General features: G+C 44.1%; 1 protein-coding gene and 1 non-coding gene across 3 annotated transcripts; both read right to left on the bottom strand.

Moving 5' to 3' along the window:
• Window positions 1-655: 655 nt before the first annotated feature.
• Champ1 (chromosome alignment maintaining phosphoprotein 1) lies at window positions 656-14,059 on the bottom strand. Of its 2 annotated transcripts, none has more exons than XM_029480937.2 (2): window positions 13,929-14,059; window positions 656-4,470 (listed from the first exon to the last, which is right to left on the bottom strand). In XM_029480937.2, the coding sequence occupies exon 2, from the start codon at window positions 4,422-4,424 to the stop codon at window positions 2,019-2,021; it is 2,406 nt and encodes an 801-aa protein (XP_029336797.2). In that variant the 5' UTR covers window positions 4,425-4,470; window positions 13,929-14,059; the 3' UTR covers window positions 656-2,018. The 2 variants fall into 2 exon arrangements, with proteins under 2 accessions (XP_029336797.2, XP_021026653.2); XM_021170994.2 differs by having other exon boundaries at window positions 13,952-14,059.
• Window positions 7,479-7,608, bottom strand: LOC115031790 (small nucleolar RNA SNORA3/SNORA45 family). The gene has a single exon (XR_003837452.1). It is a non-coding gene; the product is annotated as a small nucleolar RNA SNORA3/SNORA45 family (small nucleolar RNA).
• Window positions 14,060-18,594: the final 4,535 nt, after the last annotated feature.

Here is an 18,594-nt window from a genome sequence, read left to right as displayed (position 1 = left end):
CGTGGCTTAGAATGTACTGCTCAACACATGAAAACTAGTCTCTTAAGGTGACATTTGGGAATAAGCCACTAAAAATCCCTGCAATAGCCGGGCGTGGTGGCGCACGCTTTTAATTCCAGTACTCAGGAGGCAGAGGCAGGCGGATTTCTGAGGCCAGCGTGGTCTACAAAGTGAGTTCCAGGACAGCCAGGGCTATACAGAGAAACCCTGTCTCGAAAAACCAAAAAAAAAAAAAAAAAAAATCCCTGCAATTAATCTTGAGTGGACAGACATCAGTGCAGCACATCCATGTGCCAGAGGGCACTTTCGGGAGTGCATTGTGAAGGCTCTGCTCTGGACCATGCTTCAGCCTCTACAGTAAAAACGGAATACACCAATGGGAAGTGGTGGCACCCTTGGGCAAGGTGAGTCACTAGTGGTGTGCCTGTGAGGGACATATCTTGGCCCTGGCCATTTTCCATTCCTCTTCTCTTTCTTCTGGATACCTTGAGGGCAGCAGTGTTTCTCTGCCACACCCTTTCTCCTTGCCACATGCCTACAAGCCATCGAAACCTACAAAACCAAAGTCAGTCTTATTTTAAACTATCTTCCTCAGGCATCATAAGTCTGATTATAATACAATTATAAAAATTAAGTACACATGAAGATGTTATCGTGAAAGCCTTTTTAATTTGGTTGATACACATTTAACAAAATATGTTAGAATAATCCACAGAGAGATAAAGGTATTTACAATGGCAAAAACATGTGAAACAAAAGCGACATGTCTTTCAAACAGGAATGCTTTTGAGGCAGGGCTTCACTGGGCTGCCCCCGTGAGATTCAGTGAAGCCTCATCAATTCAGCTCCCAAACCACCAAGTCGGCATCTAGTGTGGATCGCTGCCACACCAGCGCTGTTTATTAACCTCTTACTGTCAATCTGGAAGACTTTCAGCTCCTGCTCGTTACTTGGGTCTTGAGCCCCACCCGACAGAAAGCACATAAGGCCCAGAGTAGGAGGTACAGACACTAACATGTTTGGCAAGTAAACATCATCTGTTGATGTGATCAGGCAGGGAAGTGAAGGGCAAGACCCCACAAGGAAGACGGCATTGCAAACAACTAGAGGGAAGCGGTGTCCTTAAGCGCTGTCTTCTCAGCCTGCAGAAAATACCAACACTGCTTTGCAAACCCACTCATTGTCCTAGCAGCAGAAAACCAGCAGCTCTAAGACTCCAACTCTCTTCAACAGCATTCTCAACTTTCCTAATGCTGTGACCCTTCAATACAGTTCCTCACGTAATGGTGGTCCCTCCAACCATAAAGTTTTCATTGCTGCTTTATAACTAACTTTGCTATCCTCATTATGTAAATATCTGTGCTTTCTGTGAAAGGGCCATTCTACCCCCAGGCTGTAACATTAGCATTAATGATCATCATGAAAGTATTAAAGACTTATAAACTAATTTTACATGAAAAAATAAGATATAAGACATGTTTCAAAAGTACATTTAACAAAATTTTTCTCAAATTTACTTTTCATGCTCAATTCTCATACATTCCACTTTTTTTAAAAAGGTATTGGGGTTAGAACCCTGGAACTGGTAAGTATGCAAAACATGCTAGTCGAGGCTCTACCACTGAGCCCTCATCTAATAAGTTCTATGTTCTGAAATCAGTTACACACACACACACACACACACGGTGGAGGACAAAGACTCTGACTATGTTTAAACTTGTTTATTAAATGGCCTGCCTATTTTCCCCCACTCCTTGTATTATAACAAAAATAAACTTAAGGAAAATGAGTTATATCCATCTGGAATCTATAACAGAAATGTATTAAGACTTATAAAATAGCCATCCACATAAACAAGAGATCATATGAAAGAATAACCAAGTACTTATTTTTTGTAACACTGCTTACAGAAACAGGATACACCACTACACACATACTGGCTACTGGTCCATCTAGGCTACTCAACAACCTAAGAGTTTGGCAAGCAACACTGTAGAGCAAGGGCCACTGTCTGAAAATCAAATCTGCTGCTCCTCCAATGGCGACTCCAGGGCTTCCATCAGCTTCTTATTCACCTCTTCATTATGCCGGCTCTGACAGTGAGTTAAGTGTTTCTTAAAGCCTCTTGGGAAATTTGATTCAAAATTACAGCGTGGACATTTAAGTAAACTTTGCCCGTGGGCTGCTACGTGGTTTTTAAGAAGGGACTCCAAAAGAAACGCTTTTCCACAAATTGTGCACTTATATGGACTGTGGACATTGTGCTTATTAACCAAGTGGTGCAAGACAGCGCCCTTTTTCATGGCCCGACAGCAACAGATTTTGCAGTAGTATTTCCCTTTCCCACGCTTCATGTACTTTGCAATCTCCTCCTCAGAGATGAAGGCCTCCTTCTCCTCGGTGAACTGAAGCACATTTTTGGCTTGCTCTGAACTACCCATCTCCATTTTGTTCTCTTTGCTAAAATCAATCGATTCCACATCCACCTGTTCCTGATCGCTGCTTGACTCCTGGCCCTTCGTGTCCAACGTGTCTAAATCTGTTCTGATGTATTCACTGCTACTGAGCTCGGCATCCGAGTTCTCCTGGCTGTCCTTCTTGAGCTTCTTTGAAGAAGGAGATAAAGCATCGTCTAACAGTTTCTTGGGTGTGGCCAGAAGCCCTTCCTGGACCAGACTATCACATTTTGCGTTATCCACAGCTTCAAGTTGTGTCTCCTCACTAAGCTCAGTGGCCTTCTGGGCGTCTGAGAACACAGCGGATTTGGGAAGTTCAGGTAGAAGCACATGCTTCCGGGACTCTGGGAAAAGTGCGCGTTTCCGTGGCTCGGGAGAAGCAGGAAGGACTGCTTTGGTGGGCTCAGGAAACAGTGTGGACTTCCTAGGCTCAGCATCGATAGACAAGACAGGCTTCCATATGTCTGACGCTACCTTCGGTGACTCAGATGAGCCCGAAGCAGTGTGTTTCCTCGTCTCAGAGAAGACGTTAGGTTTCTGAGACTCCATGATGAAGGAAGACTTCCAGAGATCAGGAGGACTACCACAAGAACTTTTCTGGGGCTCAGGGAAATCAAGTGAAGCAGAAGTTTTCCGCTGGTCAGGAGAAACCTTCCAAAGGTCTGGTGACCCTGAAGGCTTCTTGAGCTCCGGAGAACCTGCTGGACTTCGGATCTCTGGGGAAAGTGGTGGGCCTGGTCTGCGGAGCTCAGGAGACACAGGAGGCACTGCCTTCCAATGCTCAGGAGACAAGGGAAGGGCTGTCTTTCGGAGTTCAGGTGGGCCAGACTTCCACGACTCTGGAGATGTGGGTGGTGTTTTCCAGGAACCAGATGAGACTGAAGACTTCCAGGATGCAGTGGACATAGATGGGGCAGGTTTCCAAGACCCAGGTGATATAGAAGGTATTGGTTTCCAAGGTCCAGGAGACATAGGTTGAACAGGTTTAGATGACTTCCACGGTCCTGATGTTGCTGAAGGACTGGATTTCCAAGGCCTAGGAGAACCAGGCGGCCCTGGCTTCCAGGAACCTGGCGATACTGCTGGGGTTGGTCTCCGAGGCTCTGAAGTGATTGCAGGGAATGGCTTCCAAAGTTCAGGAGACTCTGCTGGGGATGGCTTCCTTGGCTCAGGGGAGGCAGTCCTTGCTGGCTTTCGAGACTCTGGAGATGCACTGAGGGATGGTCCCCAAGGTTCAGGGGAAGTGGCCAGAACTGGTGACTCTGGAGACAAAGCTGAAGGGGGAGCCCCCGTGTCTGCAAAGGAAGAGTGCTTTGGGGGTTTGGAGCTGACAAGAGCAGACTTGACTGACTCAGGAGAAGGGACTCGCTCAGGCTTCTCCAGCTCAGGAAGCTCACAGGGTGGGTCTAGACACTCAGGGGAAGGAACAGGAGCAGTTTTTGAGGCCTCAGCAGGAAGACAAGGGGCTTGTGGCTCGGGCGAAATAACAGGACCAGCGCTCTGAGGCTCCAGAACTGGAGGGACAGAAGCTTGTGACTCTGGACACAAACTCGGGCTCGTTTTCTGTGTTTCCATGGGGAGGGTTGGAGTGGGCCTCGTCTCTGCTGGGTCAAAGGCTGGGTTCTGACGCTCAGGAGGGAAAGGGCTTTTCCCAGACTCGGTGTCTTTGCTCAGCTGCTCTTTCGGCTGCTCACTCCACTTGTCCGAGGCTGCGTGTCTGGCCGTGATGTGATAGTACACATTGGCGTACAGCTTGCTGGTGAAGAAGCACTTATGGCAGTGGAAGAGCTTTGCACTTTTCTGGTAAAAGATGAGTTTGCCCAGGCCTCCAGCATCCATGTCATCACAGAACTCAGGATGAATGGAGCCCATGTGGATCTGCACATTCTCGTAATCGGTGCCTCTGAAACTGCAGTGCCCACACTCCAGGCTTAGCGCTGGTTTCCTCAATTCCTGACACACTTCCATCTTGTGTCACACACCGTAGGACTGCACTTGAAAGACTTCAACAGCGCTGCAACAGAGAAAGAAGTTATTTCCAAAGGACTCTGCTGAGCACAATACTGTACTTGCATAGTTGTGAGCCCGGAATGGCATATGCTTTAGTGAAAATGTCTACAAGATTTCTGAGAAAAGAGAGCTTAACCTCTGGCTGAGCACAGCACTCTTGAGTTGTATTCGGGGCATCTCAGGTAACCCTAAGGTTACGAGGCTCAAGCACACCCTCGTCATTTCTGCGGGAAGACATAGCCGCACCTTCACAGACACTGATTGGCTCTAGCCCAGGGTCAGGACTATCAGTTTCTCAAGAATCAACTCCCACTACTTACTGTAGCCTTACACTTAGACCCTAAAATCTTCAATCAACAAGCTGTCCACACACAGAGCTGATACATATCTAGGTGACTTAAATCTAGGAAGAAACTTTAGATCCTTTCCAGGAAATTATTAAGTCTAGCTATGGAAAGATTGCAACATGATCCTGGCCTTATTTTCAATCAACTTTTGGAATATTTTAACCACTCTTAGAATAAAAATAGAGAACCTGTCAAAAGGGCCCGAGTAAGATCCTACAGCTCTTCAGGGTGTCTCACAGACATCAGGCATGGAGGCTACATTTTTAGCCAGTTGTTTTCATTGTAACCAGTGTTACTGAGGAACTAACTGTTCTGGCCATATACAAGCACAGAGCATTTTACACACATGGCTCACATTAAACCTATGCCCACGTGCTATACAGAGTAAGCATAAAACTCCCTTCTACTTTTTTATATAAGAGTATTTCTGGAGGGCTGGGGAGATGGCTCAGTGGTTAAGAGCGCTGACTGCTCTTCTGAAGGTCCTGAGTTCAAATCCCAGCAACCACATGGTCGCCCACAACCATCCATAATGAAATCTGATGCCCTCCTCTGGATTGTCTGAAGGCAGTTACAGTGTACTTACATACAATAAATAAATAAATCTAAAAAAAAAAAAAAAAAAAAAGAGTATTTCTGGGCAGTACATTGAGCTCCATAGAGACAGTGCTGGGGCAAGTGCCGGGGCAAGCACGAGCCAGACGGGCACTGGGCGACTCTGTGCCTCGTGGAGGAAAATCAACTAAACATGGGCAAAGGAGATCCTAAGAAGCCGAGAGGCAAAATGTCCTCATATGCATTCTTTGTGCAAACCACCGACCGCTGGGAGGAGCACAAGAAGAAGCACCCGGATGCTTCTGTCAACTTCTCAGAGTTCTCCAAGAAGTGCTCAGAGAGGTGGAAGACCATGTCTGCTAAAGAAAAGGGGAAATTTGAAGATATAGCAAAGGCTGAGAAGGCTTGTTATGAAAGAGAAATGAAAATCTACATCCCCCCCCAAAGGGGAGACCAAAAAGAAGTTCAAGGACCCCAATGCACCCAAGAGGCCTCCTTCGGCCTTCTTCTTGTTCTGTTCTGAGTACCGCCCCAAAATCAAAGGTGAGCATCCTGGCTTATCCATTGGTGATGATGCAAAGAAACTAGGAGAGATGTGGAACAACACTGCAGCGGATGACAAGCAGCCCTATGAGAAGAAAGCTGCCAAGCTGAAGGAGAGGTACGAGAAGGATATTGCTGCCTACAGAGCTAAAGGAAAACCTGATGCAGCGAAAAAGGGGGTGGTCAAGGCTAAAAAGAGCAAGAAAAAGAAGGAAGAGGAAGATGATGAGGAGGATGAAGAAGATGAGGAAGAAGAGGAAGATGAAGAAGAAGATGATGAATAAGTTGGTTCTAGCGAAGTTTTTTTTTCTTGTCTATAAAGCATTTAACCCCCCTGTACACAACTCATTCCTTTTAAAGAAAAAAATTGAAATGTAAGGCTGTGTAAGATTTGTTTTTAAACTGTACAGTGTCTTTTTTTGTATAGTTAACACACTACCGAATGTGTCTTTAGATAGCCCTGTCCTGGTGGTATTTTCAATAGCCACTAACCTTGCCTGGTACAGTCTGGGGGTTGTAAATTGGCATGGAAATTTAAAGCAGGTTGTTGGTGCACAGCACAAATTAGTTATATATGGGGACAGTAGTTTGTTTTTTGGTTTTTTTTCTTTGGTTTTATTTTTTTCATCTTCAGTTGTCTCTGATGCAGCTTATACGAATATAATTGTTGTTCTGTTAACTGAATACCACTCTGTAATTGCAAAAAAAAATTGTGGCTGTTTTGTTGACATTCTGAATGCTTCTAAGTAAATACAATTTTTTTATTAAAAAAAAAAGAGTATTTTCTGTAGAAAATATTTCTAGTAAATTATTACTTGGTTCAAAGGCTGTTTGGATTTTAAAATGTACCATGAGTACAGGTGAGAACGATTCCCCCAACTCCTCAAAACTGAGTAAAACTCCTTGCTACATGGGAAGAATCTCACTCCTGCCATTTAGCGGTGTTTCCTTTTATCCTATGAGTTCATTTATTTTTTTTGAAAGGCAGGCTTTTGATAGGTAGCACAGTTAACCTGCTCCTTACTATGCAGCCCACACCACACCCAGCTTTACTGTGTTGGTCTTTCCTGAGAAAGACTGAACAATTTCCCTACTAGCCTTTTGTCTTTTTAAAAACTAGGTATTGGTTCATTTTCTATATCTACCTTTCTTAGATGTAAACTTTAATATATAATTATAAAGAGAACAGTCCTTATCTAAAATATTTTCCAGCTTATTATTTATCTCATTAATTTTATAGTATCTAACCACAAATGGTTTTTATAAAACACACACTGGTTTACATACAAAATTTAAAACGTAAGGCTTAGAATCTGGGTTTCTAAGTGATGCTTTTTTTTCCCCAACCATCTTCAGAGCCTCACTCTGAGTAAGCTTATCTTTGTAGCTGTCTACTAGTGAGTGTAAATGTTCACTATTGTGAACACTGACACAGCAGGCACCAGATATAATTTTCGAAGTAGAAGTCAGGTCACTAACTAGCACCCCCTCTCTTTAAAGGATTCCCTAAAGAAATAGGGTTGACAAAAGCCAACCTAACTTTGAATGGGTTAACCTGACATATGTCGGATGTCACTAACCTGGTGACTGACTGTGCCAGAAAGTCCACAGCCAGTGAATAAGGTCAGCAGTTATTCTTCGAGGACTCTAGCACACTAAGGCAACAAGCAATACCAGAGCGTGACTCTAGCCTCGGACCAAGTAATACTTTTTGTGAGCCCAGGGTCTCATTATGTAGCAGTCTGGCCTGCTTCCCAAGCTCTTGATTCACCTGCCTGGGCCTCCCATGTGCTAGGATTACAAGCACAGCACCTCACATGCCTTCTTACCCCACTATTTTTTAATCATTTAGTATGTTTTTCTAATGTTGGTCATATCATACTTTCTAACACTCCCATCCTTTGGTTTGTTGTTTTTCATTTTAGTTTACTTTCAATTTTTAAATATTTTTTAAGACTTACCATAAAACTTTCATAGATATGGACATAATCCTGTCAGGCCCCCACCAAATTCATGACTTTTTCTTTAATTATTACTCTTCTCTCCCCCTCCCCAATACCTGTGGAGCTCATTTAGTGTTCCTTGTATGTATGTTTTTAGGGTTAGCCGCTCCATCGTGGATAAGCAATTAGGGGGTTAATCCCTAGGAAAGCCGATTCTCTCTCAGCTGCCTGTCTAGAACTCTTCATCTGGGAGTTGGGTTTCTGAGAGTTCCCCAATCCACGCTGTAGCTTAGTTTTGGCAGTGCTGTGAGTTGAATGCAGCGCCTTGTACGTGCTGGTAGATGCTCAGCCCTAAGCTCCATCCTTAGCAACAGTAAATTTGCATCTTTAATCTACCTTTAGAAGGATGGAGAAATCTAGCCTGTCCTTTCCCAAATCAGCTGTTTCAACCCTAGATTAGAAAACCCCTTTCTGCCAGGCATGGTGGTGCACACCTTTAACCCAGCACTTGGGAGGCAGAGGCAGGTGGATTTCTGAGTTCGAGGCCAGCCTGGTCTACAAAGTGAGTTCCAGGACAGCCACAGCTATACAGAGAAACCCTGTCTCGAAAAACCAAACCAAACCAAACCAAACCAAACCAAACCAAACCAAACCAAACCAAAAAAACCAAAAACAACCCCTTTCTTTGCTTACTATGCAATGTTGCATTTAATATTTACTAAGTTTTATGTTTATTCTGAACTCTGGTGTTTTTCTCTCCCTATTTCTCACCACTTTCACTGCCCACTCTGGCATGCTAGCTCCTCAGCACAGGAACCAGTAACTGATAAAACTGTAACCATTACAACACAGTAAACTCAGTCATTGCAAAATCTTTTCTTCACTGTCAAGGGAAGTGATATATGCCTGCAGACTGGCAGGGCTGGCCATTCAGGAAGCTAAGGACAAGAGGCTCACTTGAACCTAAGAGTGAATGTTGAGACTAGCCTGAGAAACACAGTAAGACTGTGTCTCTAAAAATAAATCTAATTTCCCATTAAAGGATACCTCTACCACTTAGTGCTACATCCATTCCAGTAGTGACAAGTGCAACAGGCCCCCAAAAACCTGGGCGCTGTCCCGAGGCAAAACAGAAACTTGGTCTCCTGGAATCGTGGCATCCTGTATAACGAATACTCCAATGTACTCGCTTTAGTTGGTAAACGGATCTGTGTGCTTTCCCTTAATATTGCTTTATTATAAGTGCCTGTATTTGACATATAGCTAAGTTAGATTCTTCACCAGTCCTAGTCAGTCCTTGAGCTGACCCTGGGCATGGATAGCTAAGACAATGCCCTACACAGGAATTTACCATTATCTAGGAAGAAGGAAGTTTGTGGTCTAAGGAGGAATCAGAGTAGATACTTAGAACTATAGATAGCTGAGTTACACTCTTATACAAGTATCTACAATGGCCTAGGGGAAGGTAGACTATACAATAGACTAGAGTAGGAACTATGGCAAAGGCACAAAGCCCCTGGCTTCTAAGACTAAGTGGACCTTAGGTGGAACTGTTTTTGATCCCAGTTGTTATCATAGAATTTTATCCCAGTTGGTTCCTGCCAGTTCTTCCATGTTTGAATTCCTCTGTTTTGTGTAAGAATCCAGTAACCACATTGTACCTTGCCAGTGTGTCACCTAACTTCCCTATTTTCTTCTGTATAAAAAGTATGATGCTCATTTTGACAAATTACATTCAGATCCACACTCCCTTCTGTCGAGTCTGTTTGTCACTCCACTTTCCCTGACTTCTTTGCCCACCTGTAACCGGAACCCAAGTTTTGCCCGTGGATCGAGGACCCAAGTGAGGTTCTTCTGTGGCAACTTAGCAAAAGTACTGGCCACTGTTGAACACATGTATGATGGAGGCAATGGTGCAACCATACTCACATTCCTTCTGAGTCCTCAGTGAGCAGCACAGATTGCAGTTTCTAAAAATTACAGGATTGCCCTTATTTAAAAATCAGTGATCACAAGAATAACATTTTAAATTCCGTAAGTCCTATTTTATTAGGACTTATATATTAAATCTATTATATAGTATATATTATTACTAGTATTGCTGTTTTGTCTCACTAGGTACCCAGGACTGTCCTGGAGCTTGCCATGTAGAGCAGGCTGGCCTTGAACTCATGGGAATCTCCCTTCTTCTGGTTCTCAAGTGATGGAACTAAGGTAAGGTGGTCTGTTCCTCTGTACAGTCCATTTTGTTACCCAACAGGCGACCCATCCACCCTTTAGAGGGTCACCCTAAAGCACAGGCAGTCCTATCTTTCAATTCCCTCAAACCTAGTCAGACGCATAGTCAGCAGCATCCTAGTTACCCCAGACAGCTCAGCTCTCATAGAGCCAGGTTCACCCCTGTAACCCTTGCCTGCCCCTGGCAGTGTGTGCTCAGAAAGTACTTCATCAGCCCTCATGTTGCTCTGTGACGACATAGACTTTATAACCAAAGGAGACCTGTGTGCTCGTGTCAAGACATCAAGAGCTGGAAAGGGGATCAGAAGCTCAAGGTCATCCTCAGCCACACACTGTGTTCCAGGCCTGGGAAATAGAAAGCTGTTCTCAGAAATAAAGCCCCAACAACCCCAGCTGAGAAAACTCAGCCCTAACATGATCTGCTTGACATCAGGCAAAGGACAGACGCAGACACAGCAGAGGAAAGCCAGCACAATCAGCTGAGGACCCCTGGCGAGCATCTGTAATCCACACATCAACTGTACAACCCTAGGGCAGCCCTACAGTTTTCAAGAAGAATGCTCTGTTGAGAGTGTGTGCTGCTACTGAGATGAAAGTGAATAAATACTAAATGAAAAACAAACAAAACAAACTTGCAGGTAGATTGCCCACCTCATTCTGCCAAGGGGAGATTACAGGTATGTACCACCATGTCAAGTAATCCATTACAGTTATCTTACTATTAAACTTTTTTTTTTTTTTTTTTTTTTTGGTTTTTCGAGACAGGGTTTCTCTGTATAGCCCTGGCTGTCCTGGAACTCACTCTGTAGACCAGGCTGGCCTCGAACTCAGAAATCCGCCTGCCTCTGCCTCCCGAGTGCTGGGATTAAAGGCGTGCGTCACCACGCCCGGCTTTAAACTTATTTTTTTAAAAAACTTTTTTTGTTTTTTGTTTTTTTAAGATAGTGCTTCTCCGTGTAGCCTTAAATATCCTGGAACTTGCTCTGTACATCAGGCTGGCCTTGAACTCAGAGATCTGCCTGTCTCTGCCTCCCAAAGCACCATCACCCAGTAGATAAAAATACTTTTAAGGGTCTTTGTGAGAGGTGTAGTTTAGTGGAATTGCACTTGCCTGGCATGGGTAAGGCCAAAGGCCTGCCTCAGTTATTAGCAATAGAAAGAATGGAGGCAGGGTATCGGAGCAAGCTGGGAAAAGATGTAAAGCACACCATGCCGACAAGAGTATTTACACATTATCACTTATGAACATAAATGTGTCACAAAGCAAAAACTACGGGGAATACTGGAAAGTCTTACTTTTTTAGATTTATTTATGTGTGAGTATTTTGAACACATTTATGTCTGTGCACAGTGTGTGCCTGGTGCTCATGGAGGTCAGAAGAGGGCATTGGATTCCTTCAGCTGAGGCTACAGACTATTGTGAGCCACCATGTGGGTGGTGAGAATTAAACCTGGGTTCTCTACAGCAACAAAAAGGTCTCTTAGCAGCTGAGCCAGCTCTCCAGCCCCAGAACATTTAAAAAAAATGCTTTATCATGAATTGGAACAAAGTGTTTGTCAGCAGTGCCACACACTGAGAAGCTAGCAATCAATACAAGACCAGAAGGACTAAGAGCCCAACCTCTTCATTTTACAATGGAGAAAAATGCTCAGAGTAATTCTTCTTTTCAAATTTTATAAGCATTTTTGAGGTTTTTCTTTTCAATTAAAAAAAAAAATAGTTTTCATACAGTACAGTCTGATCACTTCCCATCCCTCACTCTCCCAGATCCTTCCCACCAACCCAAGCCCATGCCCTTTCTTGAAAGTAATTCTTCAAGGGCTTGACTCTTGAGTCTTTGCTGAAGAGTTTGCTGAACAATGTGCCTAGATTCCAGTCTGGATTCTGGCACTTCTAACACTAACTGTAAAAAGACTCTAAAAGTCTGCATGCTGGTCCCTGGTGCACTCTGGCATCGGCACCTACTCCCTCCCACTTTCTTCCTGGAGACCTAATGCTAGTTATGGACAGTCCTGCTTTGTTTCTTGACACAGGGTCTCTAGGCCATCCCAGCTGTCCTGGAACTCATAATTAGACCAGGCTGGCCTCCAACTCACAGAGCACCACTTTCCCCTGCCTCCCAAGTTCTTGGACGAAAGGCATCGAGTCACCATACCTGGCCTTGATAATCCCTTAAAAATACACTTTGATATACATGTTTTATGTTAAAACTCCAACATAGAACATGTGTAAGCTTAGTGGCTATGTAAGCTACACTGGTTGCCAACTTGACACAGCTGGGATACAGGAACCTCACCTGAAGAACTGTCTCCATCATAGTGATTTAATACGCATCTGTGGAGCATTTTCTTGATTTATGATTGATGTGGGAAGCACAGCCCTCGGTAGCAGGTACTGTCCCTAAGCGTGTAGGCCTTTGCTGTATAAGAAAGGGAACTGAATTGTGAGTTTGGGAACAAGCTAGTACACAGCTCTACTCTGTGTTTTCTGCTTGAGTTCCTGCCCTTAATTCCCTCAACAATGGACTATAACCTGTAAGATGAAATTAATCCTTTCCTCCCAAAAGGTGTTTTTTGATCAAGCAACAGAAAGCAACCTAGGATGTTGGCACTATTAGTCTACGTATATACTAATAAGACTGTTCTTTCTTTCTTTTAAACCCTGGATTAGGTTTGCTTTTTTTTTTTTTTAAAGATTTATTTATTATTATACATAAGTACACTGTAGCCGTCTTCAGACACCCCAGAAAAGAGGGCATCAGATCTCATTACGGATGGTTGTGAGCCACCATGTGGTTGCTGGGATTTGAACTCAGGATCTTTGGAAGAGCAGTCGGACCTCTTAACCACTGAGCCATCTCTCCAGCCCAAGACTGTTCTTTCTTATTATTATTTTATTATATATAAGTATACTGTAGCTGTCTTACAAATGGTTGTGAGTCACCACGTGGTCACTGGGATCTGAACTCAGGGCCTTTGAAGAGCAGTCAGTGTTCCCAACCGCTAAGCCATCATCTCTCCAGCCCATAAGACTTCTTTATGAATAGCCTTTTTTTTAAGGTTATACATTTTTAACTGGTTGTTTTTCTTTAAAAACAACAACAACAACACCACAAAGCACAAATAACTCTTACGTTTCTACACGTTTTCCAATTCTATTAACAACTTGTGATCACAGTGAGCTAATTTGTAACAAGTGATACTTTTTTGTTCCCAAGTCCTGGGATGGAACCCAAGGCCTCACTCTTGCTAAGCAAGGGCTCACCATCGAGCCACAGCGTCAGCCTAACTTAGGAAGTCCACAGTTTACAGGAGAGACAGTGCATCGCCACGTGTGTGCCACTAACAGTGTAGCTAACTAACTGCTCTGAGTTCCTTGTGTTCTTGACAAGCAAGATCAGTTGACCTGGGGGTAGAAATTCTGGGCACCGAGCGATCTTTAGATTAATTAAATGTGTGGGAATACTAGATTGGCACCCGTTTACGCTCCACAGCCAAGTGCCAAAGCGCTGGCCCCTTCTCGGGAAACACCCCGCTAGGCTGCAGCCATCCATCCGAAAGGGTACCTGGGCGAGGCTAACCCCGGATACGGTCCACGTCGGGGGAACTTCGGGGCCTCGGGACTGCAGCCCTAAAGCAGATTCCAGACCGATACCGCCCCCTCCCATCCTGTGCGCCGCCACAGGATGCCGACCGAAGCAAGAAAAATACAAGGCTGGCCCCGGAGGCGGAGAGCAAGGATGAGGCCACCGGGCGCTCCGGCCTCCAGGCCGCGCCAAGCGTACCACAGCGCCCGCCCGCCCGCCCGCCCGTCTGCCGAACCCTGCAGCCCGTACCGAGGCGCCCGCCCGCTCCTCACCCTCTGGCGAGGCGTCCTGAAGTGAAGAGGAGGAAACGCCCACAGGAAACCTCTGGGCCGGCTGCGCGGCCTCGGGAATGGCGGCGGGACGCAGGACCAGCCGGGAAGTACCGCGCGCCCGCACCGGAAGTGCCGTCGCGTGCCTCCGGGTCGCCCCCTACCCCCGGCCCCTGAGGTTCCCAGCTGGGCTGTGCCAGGGAAGCAAGGGCCCAGCCCCTCTGTCTCTTTGCTTACCCCTTCTTTTGATTGTTTGAGTTTTTTGTTTGTTTGTTTGTTTGTTTGGTAGGTTCGTTTTGATTATTTTTGTCTTTTGATTTGTTCCTTCCTAATAAGGACGCATTCATTCATTCATTCATTCCTATAAGACATACTGTCTTTTTTTTTTTTTTTTTTTTTTTTTTTTTGGTATTTTCGAGACAGGGTTTCTCTGTATAGCCCTGGCTGTCCTGGAACTCACTCTGTAGACCAGGCTGGCCTTGAACTCAGAAATCTGCCTGCCCCTGCCTCCCAAGTGCTGGGATTAAAGGCGTGCGCCACCACGCCCGGCAAGACATACTGTCTATACTAGAAATACAAGACAAATACAAAGCTTTTAGAAGGCAGTAAACAGGTTTCATGTCTCCAAACTCAAAACTCTAGAAATTGGCTTCAATTGCAATTGAAATGTATTCGCCTTTAGGTTTTTTTTTTTCTTTTTTTTCTTTTTCTTTTTCTTTTTCTTTTTCGAGACAGGGTTTCTTTGCGTAGCCCTGGCTGTCCTAGAACTCACTTTGTAGACCAGGCTGGCCTCGAACTCAGAAATCCGCCTGCCTCTGCCTCCGGAGTGCTGGGATTAAAGGCGTGTGCCACTACACCCAGCCGCCTTTAGTTTTAGTATTAGCCTGTTTGCTTTGAAAGATTGTGAGGACCTAGTTTACCTTACTTTATACACCTATGTAATTTCTTAAGCCTCTGCCTTTTTGTTGTTATTGGTGCTGGTAGTGGTTTGATTCCTTGCATTTTGGACTTGAATGATGATAGAAATGAACCCAGGGCCACCTTATTTAAGCAGCCCATGCTGTCTGACACATAACACATTAGTGACTTTGGTTTTTTTAAGACAGTCTCTCCCTATGTAGCCCTGATATCCACCTGTCTCTGCCTCCTCTCAGGTGCTGGGCTCAAAGGTACAAGCCACCACAAGCATTCCTAACCCACTTTTGGGAATCCATGACCGTTTGCACCAACAGTCACTGTCCAAGAGTCAGCAAGCACACTTCTTGGTCCTCTTCACTGCCCCCTTCTGCTGTTGTTCTCCATGGTTGGAGTCAACTCTTGTCAACTATGGGGTTGGGAGGTCCCGGAGAAGCTAGAGGTAGAGTCTGGAAGCCCATGGAGTAGAGAAGAAGTAGGACTTTCCTGGCAAGTCAGGGGAGTGAGATTCAGGAGAAGCCTGGAAGCCTGTGGGATGGGTGGGGCAGAGTAGTGTCTGCCAGAAGCAGAGGAGATGAGATTTGGGAGGCCTATGAGGTGGAAAGGAGCAGAGCCTACCCGGTGGTGCTGTATATTGTTCATTGTTAGGATATAAAAATACTTTATGTGGGACCCTATACCCAGCCACTTCACTAATTTTATTAGCTCCTGAGAGTTTCGTGGGTGCGTGTGTGGAGTCTTCAGGGACATGTCAAATCATATGACCAGAAAGCAGAGTTCCTTTTCACTTGAACGTGATGTTCTTCAATGTCCTAGTTCACTTCTAAGTTGCTGTGGCAAAACACTAACCGAAAAGAAGCTAACCGAAGAAAAGAGGGAAGGGTTTACTTTATAAGGTACTGAGCAAACTCAAGGCAGGAACCTTGAGTAAGCAGAGACCTTGGTGCTACTCCTAGCTGGCTTTCTTCTGGATGGCTTGCTACCTTCCTTATACAACCTAGGCCCACCTGTCCAGGTACAGAACAGCCCCCAGTGGAAGGGGGTCTCCCCATATACGTTAGCAATCAAGAAAATGCTCCACAAAAATGACCACTAGCCAATCTGATGCAGAAAATTCCTCCGTTGAGGCTCTGTCTTCCCAGGTGTGTCAAGTTGACAACCAAGAGTCATTTGCCTAACTGCTCAAGCCGGAGTTGTCTGTGTTAAACAGAAATTATAAAAGCGAGACTTCTCATACTGCCCCTTGTGTTAGAGGCATTCAGTCTTTCACCACTGGCTTTTCATGTGTGCATCTTAGAGTTGAAGGAGTGTGTCTCTAGTCCTAGTTAAAAAAAATGTACTCATTATGGAAACTTTATTAAATTATTTCTAGATCAATTAAAACAATCAAGGGGCCTTTAAAACCCATTCTAACACCAAGATGCATTGTAGTCATTGATTTTTAAATATGGAATCACCCTTGCTTTCCAGAAATAACTCCCATTTTGTCATGCAGCATGACCATCCAGTGTGATGCTGAGATAGATTTGCTAGTATTTCACTGAGAAACTCACATCACTATTCTCCTGATGGTAGATATTGATCTGTAGGTTTTTGTTTTATGGTATGTGTCTAAGTTAGGGTTTTACTTGCTGTGAACAGACACATGACCAAGGCAAGTCTTATAAGGACAACATTTAATTGGGGCTGGCTTACAGGTTCAGAGGTTCAGTCCATTATCATCAAGGCAGGAACGTGGCAGCATGCAGATAGGCATAGTACAGGAGGATCTGAGAGTTCTACATCTTCATCTGAAGGCTGCTAGGAAAATATTGACGTCCAGGCAGCTAGGATGAGGATCTTAAAGCCCACACCCACAGTGACACACATACTCCAACAGGCCATATCTTCTAATATGGGCCAAGTATATACAAACCATCACAGTATCGTTGTTTCAATTTGGTATCAGAGTAATGCTAGCCTCTTAGAATTAGGTAGGATATGTTTTCTCCTCTTCAGTTTGTTTGTATATTTAAATTGTGAAAGACACAATTTTCTTTAATCTTGTTATATGCGTTTGGTAGAATTCACCAATAAAATACCTGTGACCACAGTTGTTAGGTGTTTGGTGGATTTATACTGATTTCACCTCTCTCTCTCTCTCTCTTTCTCTCTCTCTCTCTCTCTCTCTCCCCCCTTTCTTTCCTTCTTTTTTTCTTTGAGACAAGATTTCTTTGTGTAATCTTGGCTCTCCTGGAACTATCTCTGTAGACCAGGGTGGCCTCAAACTCAAGAGATCCCCCTGCCTCTGCCGCCTGAGTGCCCGGATCACCTGTTTATTAAGTATATGCCTAGTCAGATATCTCCTTACGACACAGCCTTGGCAGGTTTTGTGTTTCCAGGAACTCGTTCCCTCAGCTCCTATTTGCTGACATGCAATGACCTTAGCACTCTCTTTTAATTCACCTTTTCTTCAGAAATGGGTGAAACGGTAATATTTTCAAAGAATAAATCTTTTGCTTTTTTTGAGGTTTTTTTTTTTTTTTAGTTTGCTCATTTTTTCCTCAATTTTATTTATTTATTTATTTATTTATTTTGTTAATTTACTTTACATCCTGATAGCTGCTTCCCCTCCCTCCTCTCCTTCCCTTACCCTTTCTCCTCAGGAAAGGGGAGGCCTCCCCTGGGTATCAGCTTGCCTTGGCATATCACATTGCAGTAGAAGCAGGTGCATCTTCTGTTGAAGCTAGACAAGACAGCCCAGTTAGGGAAGGGATCCACAGGCAGGCAACAGTCAGAGACAGCCGGTGCTCCAGTCCTTAGAGGACCCACATGAAGACCAAGCTGCACGTCTGTTACGTGGGGGTGCGTGGTGGGGGGACATCAGTTTTATTCTTTATGGCTTCTACTTTGTAGTTTTGTTTGCTCTTCTTTTTCAAATACTGGAAGTTGTAAAGTTACATCCTAGTTTTAGGCCCGCCTCCCGTTCCGTGTGTTTATGGCTACCATTTCTCCTTCTGCCTGGCTTTAGCAGCAGCTCAAAAGTTTTGGGCTGTGTTCTCTTTTCTTTCATTTGGAGACATCTCCTAGTTTTTCTCTTGTACTCCACATATGTAAAATTTCTCATTTTACTTCAGTTAAGTCTATCTTTTTACCCTGTTGTGGTCTGAGATGTGTCTAATCTCTTTTTAAAAAATCTGTTGGTATTTCATTTGTCATCAAACATGTTTTTCTCAGAAAAAGTCCCATATGCATTTTAAGAGGATGTGCTTGTTCATTTGGATGTCCCATGCCTTTTAGATATACTTCATTCACTGGGTTCTCTATGTGTGTGCTAATTCCATGACTCTGCTGTTTTATCTATCATGTAGAGAGCTGTTGATATTCCAATTGATTCTACCACTATGCGGCTTCCTATGTATTGGGTGAGCAATTGTTTATAATTGTTATAAACTATTACAGTATTTAAAATTGTCAATTTTACTTTCTAAATTACTTACAACCTTTCTCCTGGTGTTATAATACTCTCTTTTGGGTAATAGTTTACTCATTTTCAACCTATGTGTCTTTGTGTCTATAGTGAACCTGCATTTTTAAATTTTACTTTGTATTCAATTTTTTCTTTTTTCTTTTCTTTTTTGTTTTGTTTGTTTGTTTGTTTTTAGGTTTATTCGAGACAGGGTTTCTCTGTGTAGCCCTGGATGTTCTGGGACTCACTCTGTAGACCAGGCTGGCCTTGAACTCAGAAATCC

The sequence above is a fragment of the Mus caroli genome, unplaced genomic scaffold (genome assembly GCF_978045245.1).
Source record: "Mus caroli unplaced genomic scaffold, Mus_caroli_1 scaffold_10, whole genome shotgun sequence".
Taxonomy (NCBI): Eukaryota; Metazoa; Chordata; class Mammalia; order Rodentia; family Muridae; genus Mus; species Mus caroli.
This window is presented reverse-complemented; position numbering and strand designations above follow the sequence as displayed.